The sequence below is a fragment of the Takifugu rubripes genome, chromosome 8 (genome assembly GCF_901000725.2).
Source record: "Takifugu rubripes chromosome 8, fTakRub1.2, whole genome shotgun sequence".
NCBI lineage: Eukaryota > Metazoa > Chordata > Actinopteri > Tetraodontiformes > Tetraodontidae > Takifugu > Takifugu rubripes.
In genome coordinates, this window is record NC_042292.1 from 17,211,528 (window position 1) to 17,226,007 (window position 14,480).

The 14,480-nt window shown below is 45.7% G+C and overlaps 3 protein-coding genes and 1 long non-coding RNA gene across 9 annotated transcripts; 2 read left to right on the forward strand and 2 right to left on the reverse strand.

Moving 5' to 3' along the window:
* Positions 1 to 1,327: 1,327 nt before the first annotated feature.
* LOC115250809 (uncharacterized) lies at positions 1,328 to 2,288 on the reverse strand. The gene is made up of 2 exons (XR_003889391.1): positions 1,997 to 2,288; positions 1,328 to 1,590 (listed from the first exon to the last, which is right to left on the reverse strand). It is a non-coding gene; the product is annotated as an uncharacterized lncRNA (long non-coding RNA).
* trip6 (thyroid hormone receptor interactor 6) lies at positions 2,157 to 7,971 on the forward strand. 6 transcript variants are annotated; one of them, XM_011606682.2, is made up of 10 exons: positions 2,157 to 2,270; positions 4,333 to 4,551; positions 4,623 to 4,723; positions 4,799 to 4,912; positions 4,996 to 5,574; positions 5,690 to 5,783; positions 5,870 to 6,039; positions 6,109 to 6,287; positions 6,375 to 6,495; positions 6,579 to 7,971. In XM_011606682.2, exons 2-10 carry the CDS (start codon positions 4,344 to 4,346, stop codon positions 6,708 to 6,710), a joined length of 1,698 nt encoding a protein of 565 aa, XP_011604984.2. In that variant the 5' UTR covers positions 2,157 to 2,270; positions 4,333 to 4,343; the 3' UTR covers positions 6,711 to 7,971. The 6 variants fall into 6 exon arrangements, with proteins under 6 accessions (XP_011604984.2, XP_011604985.2, XP_029696857.1 ...); XM_029840997.1 differs by having other exon boundaries at positions 2,250 to 2,270; positions 4,336 to 4,551; XM_029840994.1 differs by having other exon boundaries at positions 2,256 to 2,380.
* A 203-nt stretch (positions 7,972 to 8,174) lies between these two features.
* On the reverse strand, positions 8,175 to 8,583 carry sst5 (somatostatin 5). Its single transcript, XM_029841002.1, has 2 exons — positions 8,447 to 8,583; positions 8,175 to 8,378 (listed from the first exon to the last, which is right to left on the reverse strand). The coding sequence occupies exons 1-2, from the start codon at positions 8,570 to 8,572 to the stop codon at positions 8,175 to 8,177; spliced, it is 330 nt and encodes a 109-aa protein (XP_029696862.1). The 5' UTR covers positions 8,573 to 8,583.
* Positions 8,584 to 10,032: 1,449 nt separating this feature from the next.
* On the forward strand, positions 10,033 to 13,834 carry LOC105416844 (uncharacterized). The gene is made up of 19 exons (XM_011606681.2): positions 10,033 to 10,182; positions 10,245 to 10,300; positions 10,368 to 10,457; positions 10,543 to 10,670; positions 10,739 to 10,879; positions 10,949 to 11,017; positions 11,086 to 11,256; positions 11,322 to 11,418; positions 11,491 to 11,702; positions 11,780 to 11,930; positions 11,997 to 12,202; positions 12,273 to 12,390; positions 12,459 to 12,664; positions 12,734 to 12,851; positions 12,943 to 13,115; positions 13,188 to 13,285; positions 13,361 to 13,479; positions 13,552 to 13,680; positions 13,744 to 13,834. The coding sequence occupies exons 1-19, from the start codon at positions 10,160 to 10,162 to the stop codon at positions 13,749 to 13,751; spliced, it is 2,313 nt and encodes a 770-aa protein (XP_011604983.2). The 5' UTR covers positions 10,033 to 10,159; the 3' UTR covers positions 13,752 to 13,834.
* Positions 13,835 to 14,480: the final 646 nt, after the last annotated feature.

The window sequence follows — 14,480 nt, forward strand, 5'->3', positions numbered from 1 at the left end:
GTCGGATCAATTGTACATAATAAAAAAACACGTAGGAAAACAAGGATTAACAAAACAGAGAGGGAGATGTAGGTCTTGGCTACTTCCAGGCATTGTGAGAAGAACGGATGAGGGGGGGCGGTTGAGGAAAAGTGAGAACATTACAAAACAGGTTCACCAATGGGAGGAAGCCATTGAGTCCATCCCGTTGGCAAAGCCTGGCGACGATTCGAGTGACTTCCTGTTCCCTTGGCTGCCCATCAGCGAGCATCAGCAACACCTTTGTTGTCTTATTTGGAGTTTTGAACTTCTGCAGCTGCAGAAAAAAAACACTTGTGCAGTGTCCATGAGCAAATGACCCTTTTTTTAAACCCTGTTAAACGTGTGTAAACAGGGATTCCCCATGTTGTGGTTTCCTGGTCGCCTGTCCGATATGGACTGAAGCCATGCTTTGACTTTGGCTCTCGGCACTGGTGCCACGGTGTTGATGGCTCGTGCAACAATAAGCCGCCTCTCCCTGCGATCGTAGAGCTCTCTGGACATATAAGGGCAGACGGCTCACGGAAGCAGGAGCCGGAGGAGGGAGAGGGGGCGGGAGAGGGGCTATCCCAGGGCCCAACCCAAGCTTAAGGCACTGGCGGAGGTAGCTGATCCATTTAAAACAAATGACAGTGGTGAGAAGCTGTCTTCAAAGAAATGCTTTGGGATATGTGGTGGGCCTCCAAATTAAATGGTGAGTGGGGTAGAGAAAGGGGGAGATGGGGTAACTGGGACAGAGATTCAGAGCCTGTCCAGCACAACAAGACATATGGGGGAAAATACAGAAATACAGGCCTTGTAATTCAATTCATGTTTATTTATATAGCATCTGTCATTATAAAAATTGTCCCTCGGCACTCAACAGAAAACAAGGGCCAGGCCTCCAACATATTGGCTTCAGATGTTATAACAAAATGTGGAGAGAGTGTTGATCACTCACATACATTGGTTTGGACTGTTTGGAGATTTTTGAAGCTGAGAGAAGGTTTTAAAGGCCTAGACCTAGAAGATGACTTTGAGCTCTTTGTCACCAGTTTCCACTTCCAGAATAAACAAACACTCTTCTCTTCCTTTTCCTGCTTCTGTTTGATCTTCTTCCATTCCGCCATCTTCAGGAGCGTCTCCTTCGGCTCCCTCTCGTTCTCTTCCCATCCTTGAGCTCCGGCCTCAGATTTTACTCAGCGTCTTCTGGAAGATTTCATTTTTTTAGAGAGCTTCTTCTGGAAGTCTTCCTCTGTCTGAGAGCTCCTTCTCCAGCCCCTTCTTGTAAGTCTTCTTTCTCTTCCAGCTGGTTCTTGTGGACCTCCTCTTTTTTTAACAGCAGCTTCTGGAGGTTTTTCTCCAGAGCCTCATATTTTGCAGCACTCTCCTCCAGAGCTGCCTGCATCATCAACTCATTCACACTTCAGATCTACCCCATGGTCCCCATTCAGCGATAAAAGCTTGTTATGATGGCTGACCTGATCCTAGCAACTCTTCAACGAGCCCTGTAGGTCGTTTATCCTCTGATGCAACCATTTTTTCTTTGTTTGGAAGCTCAAGATGGTTTTTGAACCCTTCTTGAATTTCATTCTGGAAAAGAAATAGTTTTTTTTATTATTTGAACTTTTCTACATAAAAAATAAATCAACCTTTTCTTTTTTTCCCCCCAAAACCAAATCCAGAACCTCTTATTGTTCCTTGTGTGCATGTATTCCTTCAAAAACCATTTTGAGCAATGACGAAATCGTGGCCTTAATTATGTCTAAAATTATTAGAATTAGAAGTCAGAAAATCGCGTTTTGGAATAAACGTAATTATTCAAATCAAAATTTCTAATTAATTATGTGGCCCGCGAATGATAACTCGCTTTATTTATACCCTAAACATCAAAGAACTCCAAGGGCGATCACTGTAGGATAAAAGATATGAAAGCACTCTGAAAACAACCACACAATCGATTTCAAAGAAATACTTTGGCATTTGGCTTTGGTGTTACCATGACAACCGAGCTTTCGATTTACAAGGATCAATCGCGCAAACTTTGTCTTCTTCGTTGTTTGTCTTGCGAAAGAAGAAATCAAATTAAAACGGCTTTAACCGAATCATCTGAGATCTTATTTGGAGACTGCAGCAATGCACGCTGGGTAAAGGTAAAACAGCAAAACTTTCCTCATCCGGTCGCAACCACCCCCCGCGCGCACACGCAGCTACGTCACATGTCCGGAATGCAGCAGGGATCTGCTGCTAAAGGCCTCGCGATCCATCATAAAGTAGGTTAATGGCGCTGAAGCCGAAAGAAAGTTATTTCGGGATCACTTTCACTCAGCTTCCATCACCTCAGCGGAGGCGAGCGCCGCGTTTGCGGGGCTGACTTCGTCGGGTAGGCGGCGGTTGCTTCATTGTTGCCTCGCTGGTGCGTTTTGGTTAGCCTGGGGGCGACGCACGAGCTCTGCTCGAGTTCAAAACAGGCTAACAAACAAGTGAACGGCCCTGTCATTGCAGTTAAAGATGCACAATTGTCGCTGAAAGGGGGTTCCTCTTTTACTCTGGAGGTTTGTTTTCCTCAAAGGCGACGCGCCGAGAGCAGATTTGGACGAGCAACGAGACAGATTGTGTCCGTGGTTACAACTTTGTTGCTTTTTAGTTTAAATCTGTACTGTGTCGCGACTGTGGACAAAAGACGAGTTTCTTTTATTTGATAATGCAGCGCTGGTTTGTAGATTAAACTGGAAGCAGGAGAATTGCGGAAGGTACTCAAAAAAGGTATGAAACGCTGATGTCGATTGAACGTACTTTGCGGACGCGCAATAGATTTTATATTCGTTTTTTAATCGCTGTCGATTTCAGCTAAATTGTCTCGCGTTATTGTTTAGTTTAGTTTTAATGGTTCGTGTTAAGCTAAATGATGGCAAAGACGTTCCGACTAACAGGAGCCAGCTGTCTTCAGAATTAAAGCAAAGTTGCTACAACGGCCCAAGAAAATCATGTTAACTTGAGATAAAACGAACGCCATCAATTATGTTTGGTTAACCAACACATGTCAGCCACGACAGTCTTAAATTTCATCCTTTTTTGCGAAGTCGAACCGTGTTTCCTAATTCTTTTCCAGGAAGAGGTTTTATTTTGATATCGCGCGTACCGGATGTTGTGTGTTTAGTTCAAGCGCGTTTCCGGCTGTCATTTCTTGAGTAGTTTATTTTGCGTTCAGATAAGCTTTCTTAATAATTACAAAAAAAAAAACAGATTTGTGTTCTACAATAAAATTAAACGTTTGTCTTTGAAACAGCGTAGTTATCACATGGTCGGATTAAGCGTGATTAAGCCTCCTCTGTGATCATCCGTAGTGGGATGGAGGCATAATCTGGTGAAAGGTTGGGAGTCATGGCCACTCTTCCCCATATGGTCCCCGTGAAGCGTCAGTCCACGTACACATTGTGGATGTTGGGGGGGGAAAAGGAGACAAAACATTAACTATGATTACAAAGGAACACAACTGCAAGACTTTTATTATTTGCCTTTTATCCAGTATTCTAATCCTTTTACAACCTGCATGCAATCAACCTGAGTGGGGAATTATGTTCTCTGCCCTGACAATGCCGTTTGCTGCAGCTAATCCATGTTGGCATTGTTACTCGGCAGCAGAACAGACTGCAAAACGCCACGTTTCGCATTTCAGAGCATTTCCTACATGTAAATTGATGGATTGTTTGTCCAAAAGTGCCAATTTTTGTGTAATTTATGAAAGTGTGGAAATGCTTTCACACTGTGCATCTGTGTTTGTCAGGTGCAAGTCACCACTTTGCAGGCTCATGTATTCCACAGAGGAAACGCGCCATATTGTTATAAGCCAGGTGTCCACATTTGCAGCGACACGTGTCGGTACACAATATTTCCTGCCTTGTTTTTGTCTGTGCCTCACTTGAAAATCAGTGATTCCAGGCGTGTAAACATCCAAGGACAATAACCATTGTGGCAGGCGAGGGGCAGCCTCAAATCTGCACCTGTTTGTCTCCAAAACTGCTGTTGCACGAATGTGTGTGGAAGCACACAAATACACGTTTCAGCTCAATGTGCACTGCTGCTGGAAACCCCCCAAGTGGCTTCCTCTAAATCTAGAAGCCTATTGTCCACTCTGTGTTTCTGTTGCCATAGGAGACAAAAAATAAAGTATCTCTCTGTTTCCATTGGTTACACGTGTGAAAAATGAGCAGCGGCTGGGATCATGGGACTCTTGTCTGACCACGGGCACTGGCTCTTATATTGTTTGCATTTAGAATACAGAAAATATACGTTTCGCTGTCGTGAAACATGACAGAAACTCTCCTTTCCTAGAAGCCTCTGCCATGTCGGGCCCCACCTGGCTTCCACCGAGAACTCTGGATAGCCCAGAGAGAGCCGGACCGCAGATGTCCCAACCTGCCGGGTCAGCGGTCTACAGAGCCCCCAACAAGATGATGGGAGGCATGTCGGACTTCCGCCCAAAATATGGCCCCTATGACCCGAACGGCGGCGGGGGAGGAGGGGGGAGGTATATGGCTTCTGCACCCACAGGTGAGAAATAACTCATCGCCTTTTTTTTAATGCGAAGAAGATAAACGGAAATATGTGATTTGACTTCAAAGGTGGGCCAGTTCATCATTTGAGCGATCACTATTACTCCCCTCCATGCGGCCCCAAAGAAGATCGCAACTGGAGCCCCCACGTGGATGGTTACGAGTTCATGGTGGGTGCATTTTCAGTAGCTTCGACTCTGCAAAAAATCAACAGCTTTGAACGCGACGTTCTCACGTGTTTGTAGCACCGCGGTCCGGAAAAACCAGCCAGCTATCACTCCAAAATTGATGCCGACATCGACTCTCTCACCAGTATGCTCGCTGATCTGGATAGCCACACACAGGACTCCAGCGCCCAAGTGGGGCTTCTCTGTTTTTCCACCAAATTTCATGCGATCGCACGGTATTGCTCGTTCCTTAGTAACTTTCTGTGTCTCCTCAGCTGTACGACAACGTGCCTTACAACAAATACCTCTCAGGGGATCATTACAAGTCTGCACACCAGAACGCGGGGTCTCCTCAGAGTCGGCCAGCGATGGGCTACCCTCCTCACCCCCAAAGCCAGTACCACCCAGGGTCGCCCTACTCCAGTGAATCACCTCAGTACTCCTCTTCCCACCAGCAGGACTACTACGCGTCCTCTTCCTCGGCCCCTAAGCCCTACCCTCAGCCCGTCCCGGCCTCCTACACCACCGCCTCCACTCCCACCGGGCCCAGGTTCAGCGTCCAGGTCAAAACTGCGCAGCCAGTCACATATTCTCAGACCGGGAGACAGGCTGAGCAGGCCTACACCCCACCACCTCCCCGCCAGCACGCGCCGCGCCCTCCTCCCCAATCTCAGGCAAATCTGCAGGGTTGGTACCCTCCGCATCAAGCTCAGGAGATGCACGCCGAGGCGGGTTACAAGGGGGTGTCGGGATCTGTGGGAAGGGTTAATCAGGTTCCGCTGTCAAAGAGAGGGACAGAAAACAACCAAACTGGGTCAGGAGACTTACAGACTCTCTCTTATCAGTCTAACAAGGTAGGAGTTGTTTTCAAAACCATATTTAGTCGCTTTTTTGTCTCAAAATATCCTTAAAATGCTTTATTGATACGTTCTATCTTTTTACCGTACGATTCCACTTATTTTCCACTAGGGGGCAGTAAACACCAGGCCTGAGGAAGAGTTGGATCGACTCACCAAGAAGTTGGTTTACGATATGAACCACCCTCCTTCAGAGGACTATTTTGGTGCAGTCCATGCTACATTACTGTCATATTTTATTTTTTTTACTATTAACAGTATTTTAACCTCCTGTCCCCCCCCTCCCCCTCAGGACGCTGCGCCCGCTGCGGAGAAAATGTGGTCGGCGACGGCAGTGGCTGTATCGCCATGGAGCAGGTGTTCCACGTGGAGTGTTTCACATGCATCACCTGCCATGCCCGTCTCCGCGGGCAACCTTTCTACGCCCTGGATAAGAAGAGTTACTGCGAAAGCTGTTACATTGTGAGTCAACAGAAAAGACGAACGCCATCTTCTCTGCAGCTGTGGTTCCAATGCCTCGTTTTGTTCCAGAGTACGTTGGAGCGCTGTTCCAAGTGCTCCAAACCCATCCTGGACCGCATCCTGCGGGCCATGGGGAAGGCCTACCACCCGCGCTGCTTCACGTGTGTGGTCTGTAACTGCTGTTTGGACGGGGTCCCCTTCACCGTAGACGCCACCTCACAGATCCACTGCATAGAAGACTTCCACCGGTACGACCACATTTCCACACCTTTATATAAAAAAAACTCTGTCATCTTCTGCAAGGTCCTGGCAAAAATATTTTGTCTCCTTTGCAGGAAGTACGCACCGCGGTGTTCGGTGTGCGGCGAGCCCATCATGCCGGAGCAGGGTCAGGAGGAGACGGTCAGGATAGTCGCTCTGGATCGCAGCTTCCACGTTAATTGTTACGTCTGTGAGGTGAGACTGAAGCCAGAACCGGTTTTCTACTGCGAACCGAGCGGCGTTGTTGCCTTGAACTGACTGGAGCGTGTGTCCACCAGGAATGTGGCCTCCTGCTGTCCTCTGAGGGGGAGGGCCGAGGCTGTTACCCACTGGACGGCCACATCTTGTGCAAGAGCTGCAGCGCCCAGCGCATCCAGGACCTGTCGGCCAAAATCTCCACTGACTGCTGATTTAAAAACACCTTTTGTTACTACGCTTTGTTACTCTACCAGTTCCAGCTGACTCGCTGACTTGGCAAGGGAGCGAAGTCTGTTCCAGATCAGGTCCTGGTTAACCAGCAACCACGTTTCATTTCATTCAGCATCAGAAACTTTTCCTTTTTGTTGCTTCTTCTCCACCCTCGCCTCTGCGTTTTCCCGCCTGACCTGCAGGCAGCTTGGGCTCCGCCCCCCCCAGTTAGCCAAGAGGTGGGAAGGTTTTAGGATAACCGTGGAGAACTGTGAGAACTGCCTCAAACAATTAAAAAGCACACCAAGCAAAAACTGTGACTTTACACAACGGGCTGGTTTTAGGCGACTCGCAGCCTTTAGAGGGAATCTTTATGGAGACGTAGCCTAGGGAGAGAAATGTAGACAAAAGGAGCGGGTAGTTCTGCGACCCGTCTTGTTTAGCTTAGCTCTGTTCACCACGGAAGGTCACGCCGTTAAACACAGCAGAAACGAATGTCTACCTGATACTTGACTGTTTATTAAAAGACGGTGCAATGAAGTCAGATTCGCTGTGATGAGGAGCAACAGGGTCTCGAGGGCTGCGGAACCTCCTGTTGTGTGTAACTTGATCCCTACGTGAAGACATTTTATAACATGCGAGCTAAATTTAGCATACAGTTACGGTAAGTTAATTTACTTGAAATGCTTTTTTTCGGCAATACAACCTTGTTTTGCTTGTTTTCCGTCCATGTTTGACTGTTACAGTGAGCAATGTGAACGTCTTACCTCGTGGATTTTGATTTAATTAAATCTGCTGGATTATTTTCCCCCCTCTTGCTAATTTATCTAGCTGATATTTCACATTAGCACTTATCTCATTTATGCTCTGGTGTCATTTGCAGCCCACGAGTACGGTAATGGCTCTGGCTGTTTATCCCCATATATAATTTATTCTATCCGTATTTGAAATGCTGTGAATTAGAGGTAAACAATTCTGGTGGTACTGAAGCAGATCTGAGGATATTTTGTTGTGAATGAACCAGTTTATTTTCTAAAAAAAAAAAAAAAGAGAGCATGAGAGTGGATTTATCTCCCAATACCGGATGTAGGTACTGGTCATTAAAATGTTTTTCATTACCAAAATAATATTTAAAGATTTTTACAGATGCAGCTTGAATTGAGTTGGAGTGTTGCATTGTGGGAAATGTAGGATGTAGTGTATCATGTGGCTTTACAACATAATCTGCTGCCTCGCTACAATAAACCTCATGTTGTCACGGTTTATTTTTGCTTTCATTTTAATGAATTAGCTAAAAATGTAGACGTAAATGATCCCAAAAAGTCAGAAATCCATCAAGGCATGTTGGGCTGTGTTTTACAAGTATATTTATTGCATTTTTGCCATCGGAAACATTCTTGGAAGTGAAAAATAAAACACTGTACACATTTGTCAAAATACTGAAAACACTGAAAACTAAATGTGTGTTAGCACGAGGTGAAGGTCTTCCAGAAGAAGTTACGGCAGCCTGCCTTGCGGTCTCTCTGGGAGAAGGGAACCTGGCGCCGCATCATCACCTCCCCCTCCCTGACTCCAGCTTCCTCCTCACCCTCCTGAGGCAGGAGCAGCATCTCCCGCTCCGCAGCCATCACCTCAGAAATGATCCTCAGCAAGATCAGGATGGCCAGATCCTAAAATAGGCAAACCACGGTAAAGCGCTGGCTCCCGTAAGAGTAAACCTTTAAGTTGAAGCACTCACCTTGTCCTTCAAGGGGTCTGCTGGCAGAAGTTCTGATGGCATGTGTTTCCGTGGAGCACTGCTGACCTCCATCAGCAGCATGGAGGAAAACGAAGCCACGAGAAGTAGCTGGACCTGAGAAAGCATCGTCTCCACCTCAGGCGTCTCACTTTTAATGTCCAAAATGTGCCTTTTGAATGCCAGTGATGTGGCCACTGTTTGCATAAGAGTTGTGAGCTCATAAATAGGCTTCTTCATCTTCAAATCCTCCTCATCCTCAGGACAACAGGAGGATGCCATTGGTGGATGCGAATGGGAAGAGGTGATGAAGGGGGGGGGGGGGGGGTGCTGGATACGGTTGGTTCGTGGGGTCAAGAACATGGAAAATACATTAACATATTCTAAAATCGATTTTTCCCGCTGATGGAAACAAATCTGCCATTTACTTGAGAAATAATGAAGTTAATCAATAATAAAAGCTGTTATTTTTCGTGTTCTGCCAGTTTCCATTAACGGCAGACAACACGATGCCCACCCGCTGCGCAGCTTCCCGAACTGACGCAAATGTTGACGAGGCCGCGCAGACAACCGCAGCGTGAGTCAGCGGAAGTTAGCAGCAGAGATTTAAATGTCAACCCGCTGAATGTTTCATTAAAAATACCCCATTTCACCAACATTTGCTTCTAAAAATAACTGTATTGAGGAAAAAAGCTGTAAAACCGACATCTGAAATGTATTTTCATCGGCCTTTGCTACCCGAGCTATTGTGACCCTGCTAACCTAAGCTAAAAACGATGGAATAAGCACGGATTTTACAGATTTCTGAAATCCCAGTAACGATTGTTTTAACTCGTTTAACTTCGTTCTTGAAACATACTGTTGGGTTTATAAACGAGTGCCACAACACAAGTCTTTTTTAAAAACCTTTTTTTTTATTTTTTTTTTACGACGGTTTAATTATTATTGTATTGGTCGATTACATTTAGATTCTAGGACAACGAAAATTCGATTTTTTATTTTTCTTTAAACTTTTGTTGTTGACATGCATTGAAGCTTGAATTCAGAGAGCAACATTGCTTTCAGGAAAGAGATAGAACACACCTCACCCCCCATTTCTCCTCCATTTACACTCCCCTGTTTTGAGAGCCAGTGACCTTTTTAAAATTTAAGCCACTAATCAAGACAAGAAGCGACATGAAATAACATTTTCCAAGAGGAGAGAATGTCGCGCACATTAAAAACAGTGAAGTCCGACAGCGTGATGCCCTCAAAGATCTCGCCTCTTTGGCAAACACTTTCAACCGTGTTAGTAGTTTGTCAGGGTTGCTTTAACATCAGGTTGCACACAATTGTGCATATGTAGCCCTTTTCTTCTCCACATGTCTAATTTTATACAACATTTAGGTATTATCATTTAAGATAAGCACTACAAAATGAATGAAATGATATGAAAGATGTCAACCTAACAAAACTAATGCACAAGTCCGTATCCTGTTCACTGGGTGTGATCTTAGTTCTGAGGTCCAAACACACCTGTAAGCAATGATTGTAACACCTGTGGCTGTGAGGCAGGAGGATCGTTGGTTGATGATAATGATAAAAGCTGACCTGAAAGGCACCTCGACAGGGAGTCTGTGTTCAAGAAGGGAGTGAAGAGCGGTTGTCTTCTAATGGTGTTGTGTAATTGTGTAGTTTGCTAGCAGTGAAGCTAGTTTTAGACGCCACCAAAACACCATGGCTGTTCGGTTTTCTTTTAGGTATGATGTTTTGTGGATTATTTCACTGAGATCCCCAGCAATGATAACTTTCTTTGTTTTAGTCTTGCACTGCTGTCGTGTCTGTGGACAAGCGCAGCATCTCATCAAATTCCTGAAGGTATGAGGTTGCAGGAATTTTGTGGATCCCAATCATCAGTAGTGCTCATGGCTGTCTCTTGATGCAGGAGTTTTTAGAATGGAATGTCGTGACCGTTACTTCATGATAGCCATCAATCTGTCCTTTACTGGAGATGATCCTCAGTTTGAGGCTACTGGTAAGACTTTAGTCTAACCCCCTGCAAACACTAAGAAAACCCCTGGTTCTAATTACAAGGATGCATCTATTTTAACTTGCCCCAGATGAGATGGGTGTTTATCCTATCACAAAGACCTACGGAGCCCAGCATGGCTATTCTGTCAACATCTTCCCTGGTCGGGGCATCTTGGAGCTTCGAGCCTCCTACTTCAGCTCCCACACATACAATAAGGTATCAACATGAGATTGTCTGTTGGTATAACTGTATGACAGATTTGTTGCCTCATGTTTTTATTTCAGAAAGATGAAGTCTTTGGCTTCAACTTCAATCTGATTGTATCACATGGAGGACAGTGGAAGGCTCATCCCTTGAACAAGACCTGTACTCCTGCCCTATCCTGGGCCCCAAAAGAGATTACCTGTGAAGTCAACTACATGGAGGTAACAATGGGTCTACCTGTAATTAGCAGCATGTATTTCGGTTTAGGCTCGACGCTGTTTTCTCTGTAGGTGTCGCTAAAACGTGAGGTCACCTGTCCATCTGAGATGCAACAAGCAGACAGGAATGGCTTCAGACTGGTATATTTCCCACTGTCTGCACCGCTGATGTAACAATGCTTTGAATAATCCTGATGCCACACTTCCAGAACTATCCACTGATTACTGAGGATTTGCACATGGTTCTCCACACATATGGTGCCAAGCTGAAGCCCATGAGCCTCTCTGATGCTTTTAGGCAGGGTTACATCTTCCACGTGACTTATGAACGTCTTGTTCTTCGGACTGCGTATGGACAGGTGGACTCGGTTGCCACTGAGGTAAATGTACTTTAAAAACACTTGTAAAACATGATGCATATGTGGAAAAATGGCTTTTCCAACAGATAAATGGCGTTCCAGTGGAAGTATTCAGAAGCACTGTGTATGCCAGAAAAGGCTTGGTCATGTTTATGGTTGATCTGGTGGCCACCTGTTCCATGCGTTGGTATTGAAATTCTAATTGTAAAATCATTCTTGTATATTCTGCATAATCAAAGACTTTCACATCCCCAGATGAGGGAACATATGAGAGTGGCTACTTAAAATGGGAGACTCCTGAGGATGTGGACCCAATAATTCTACTTGATGATGCATGGTTTGCTTTTGGGATCGATGGTGAACTTCTGGAGAAGTCTTTGGTGGAGCAGAGGGGTTACATAGTGAAGATGAGCAATTCCATATTGCAAATCAGAATTCCATATAATGCTGAGGGAGGATGGAGGAAGGTCAGAATTTATTTAAGCTTGGCATATGAAAATTGTGTGTACGGGAGAGTCTTCCATAAGTGTCCAAATCTTCACAGAGCTTGGTGTCAGACGGCCTCAAAGAATTCTACATCTTCAATCTCTATGTGGAGCAAATCTTGCTGGATGAGGATCAGATTGATGCCAGGCTGGGGCTCTTTAGGACACTGGTCACTCCTCTGCTGCCACGGCCATTGCTCTGTGTAAACGGTGAGTCCACTGGTGACGTGCTTGGAGGATCGTGCAGCATTGGGCTAAAGCTGGTTGGTTTTTCAGAGACCTTGTTTGAGGAGCGCACGTTCTTGGTCTACCTCGGAGATATCCCCGAGGACGTTGCTTTGGTGGCCGTTTCTCTAAATGGACGAGAATTCTCACTTCAAGAAATTATGATCGACTTCACCGTCACAGTAGTTGCGCACACCAACAGCACTCACAGTTACACTATGAAGGTGCCTTTTGATCATCCGGTGGTCATACAACAGGTAAAATATTAAAGAATCCATGTTCCACGTGGAAGCTTCAGAGAGCTCGCTTCTGATAACCGTGTTGTAGTTCTCCAAGCATGACAACGCCATGAAGTACACGGTGACGATCCAGTTTACGCTGCACGTTCTCCCCGAAAAGGAGCCGATTTACCACCAGACTGCAGTCGTGGCATTAATGGATGCCTGTAAGTCTCCAGCCTTTGTAGGCTTGAGTCCCTCTTCTGGGTGAAGCAAATCTTCTGGTCTGTTTCAGCTCCTCCAGAAGTCGACGCTTTCTGTTCCGATTCTGGGATCCGCTTCACGCTGGAGCACAGGCCCTTCAACCACCTTTGGCAGATCACCATCGGTTCTGACCTGCTGTCGTCAGAACTGGCCACCCGGCACGGCTACATCGTGACCAACGACAGCCAGAGGCTGCAGCTAGACGTGCCGCTCTTCACTACCGGCTACAAGTACAATGTGAGAAAGGGAGACCCTGCAAACATAATTCGGTTGAACAAAGATCACCGACGGAGAGTTGTTTTACAGAACGTCACTCTGAAGGGATTCTCTGGCACATTTGAGGTCCTTCTCCGAGATCCTGAAGCCTCAGAGGTCCACAGATCCATTACCAAGACGTGTCCCTTCAGTCTTTCTCAATATATCTGTAAGAACACGTCCACTACAGGAGGGTGGGGCTGTTGTGACAGTGATTGACTGAAATGACTTTTATTTATTTATTTATTTTTTTTTGGCAGCCTGCTCCACTAACGGAACCATGACTGCAATGGTTGACTTGTCTCCGAATGTCCAGAATGGAGTCATTCCCGCAGGAACCCATCTGTTGGACAGAAACTGCCGACCAAAAGACTCTGACCGAACCACAGTTCTGTTTTCATTTCCCCTCAACAGCTGTGGAACAACCGTCAAGGTGGCCCTGTCAACTGGTGGCAAATGACTTCAAGTTCTGCACCTTGATCTCCACGTGTTCTGTCTCCTGCAGGTCGGCAAAGAAGCCGTGACCTATCAAAATGAGATTTTCCTCCCGTCAGAATCCCACAACGGGGGAAATGCACTGGAGGGGAGTCATGATTTGCAAAGGTATCTTCCTGTCCGAGTTGTCCTGCCGACTGCCTCTCACTGAAGGAGTCTTGATGAACCCCTCTCCTATTGCAGTGTGACGATACAGTGCACTTATCCTCTGGATGGTCTACATCGCTTCTTCTGGACCTACATGTTTGACTCCGACACAACCGGTGTCGGTCGCATCGTGTATGCGAAGCAGCCCAGTCATGGTATGCAGTCTCCCAACGTCAGGCTGAGGCTAAAGGTTGTGTGACAAACTTTCTGTCTCCGACTGATTCCAGAATTGCAGACTTCAACCACGCAGCCCACAACTGCCAAGAGAAAATGGTCCGTCTTTCTTCAACCCAGTTACCGGTTTCCCAGTGGTTACGTTAAAATGCCAAACTTCCCAACTGTTTCTCAAAGGAGAGGTCAGTACTTGTTTAAGTGATCAAAAAATGTGAGTCCTGGTTACTAAACTTGTCTCTTTGCAGGTTTGTAAGGAGCTTCCAAAGGGCAGCCTCGGGGTGGTGCCAGTTATTGAAATATTTGTGTTTATGTAATGAATAAAAATCCATAACTGAGTTGGCTTGAATCTGGACATGTTATAAGATGCATTTTAGAAATGGCAGTCATCTAGTGATGGCTAAACGGGAAACATAAAAAATTGACTCATTACTTGAAGCTTCATTTAGCATTCTTGAGTGGCGTCAACTGGCACTGTTTGTATGGCCAAATGGGCTCAATGGAATATGCCTTTAAGATATAAAACAGTGAATTTTAATTTTCTTACAGTTGCATCATCACCATGTCCCCACCTGGGAATGCTTCCTCAGCTGTCAGTAAAGCAGCATGTGGCTCAAGATCTGAAACTTTCACTCACCTGAAATGAAGTCCTGGGCTAATTTTCCTTTCAGATCAAACTCAGCTGGCTGAAGCAGTGAAGTTGGTGACAAAGCTGACCCACTCGTTTCTAAACAACCCAAGTTTTAGGAAAAATTGAGTTGTGATAAGATGGTGGGTTAGTTTTCCTTCTGGGAAATGACTAATTTAGCAGGGTCATGTGTCCTGTGACAAATGCATTTTTAAATATGTACCAGTACCTGGTTGTACAGTCTGGAGACTCACCTAAACCCATCTCTTCATTGAGGTGGACTCCCATCCCAAGTTTAAATGGAATCAAAGTATTTTACTGCTGCCAACATCAAGTCACCATGCTTCAGACATCAAT

Bases quoted from the DNA above. Each gene is read 5' to 3' on its own strand.
- trip6 (XM_011606682.2), top strand. From the start codon at position 4,344: ATGTCGGGCCCCACCTGGCTTCCACCGAGAACTCTGGATAGCCCAGAG. The intron at 5,575-5,689 runs GTAGGAGTTGTT...ATTTTCCACTAG, and splicing joins TCTCTTATCAGTCTAACAAG to GGGGCAGTAAACACCAGGCC. The intron at 6,496-6,578 runs GTGAGACTGAAG...TGTGTCCACCAG, and splicing joins TTAATTGTTACGTCTGTGAG to GAATGTGGCCTCCTGCTGTC.
- sst5 (XM_029841002.1), bottom strand. From the start codon at position 8,572: ATGCTTTCTCAGGTCCAGCTACTTCTCGTGGCTTCGTTTTCCTCCATG. The intron at 8,379-8,446 runs GTGAGTGCTTCA...TGCCTATTTTAG, and splicing joins CAGACCCCTTGAAGGACAAG to GATCTGGCCATCCTGATCTT.
- LOC105416844 (XM_011606681.2), top strand. From the start codon at position 10,160: ATGGCTGTTCGGTTTTCTTTTAG. The intron at 10,671-10,738 runs GTATCAACATGA...TTTTTATTTCAG, and splicing joins GCTCCCACACATACAATAAG to AAAGATGAAGTCTTTGGCTT. The intron at 12,665-12,733 runs GTGAGAAAGGGA...GTTGTTTTACAG, and splicing joins CTACCGGCTACAAGTACAAT to AACGTCACTCTGAAGGGATT.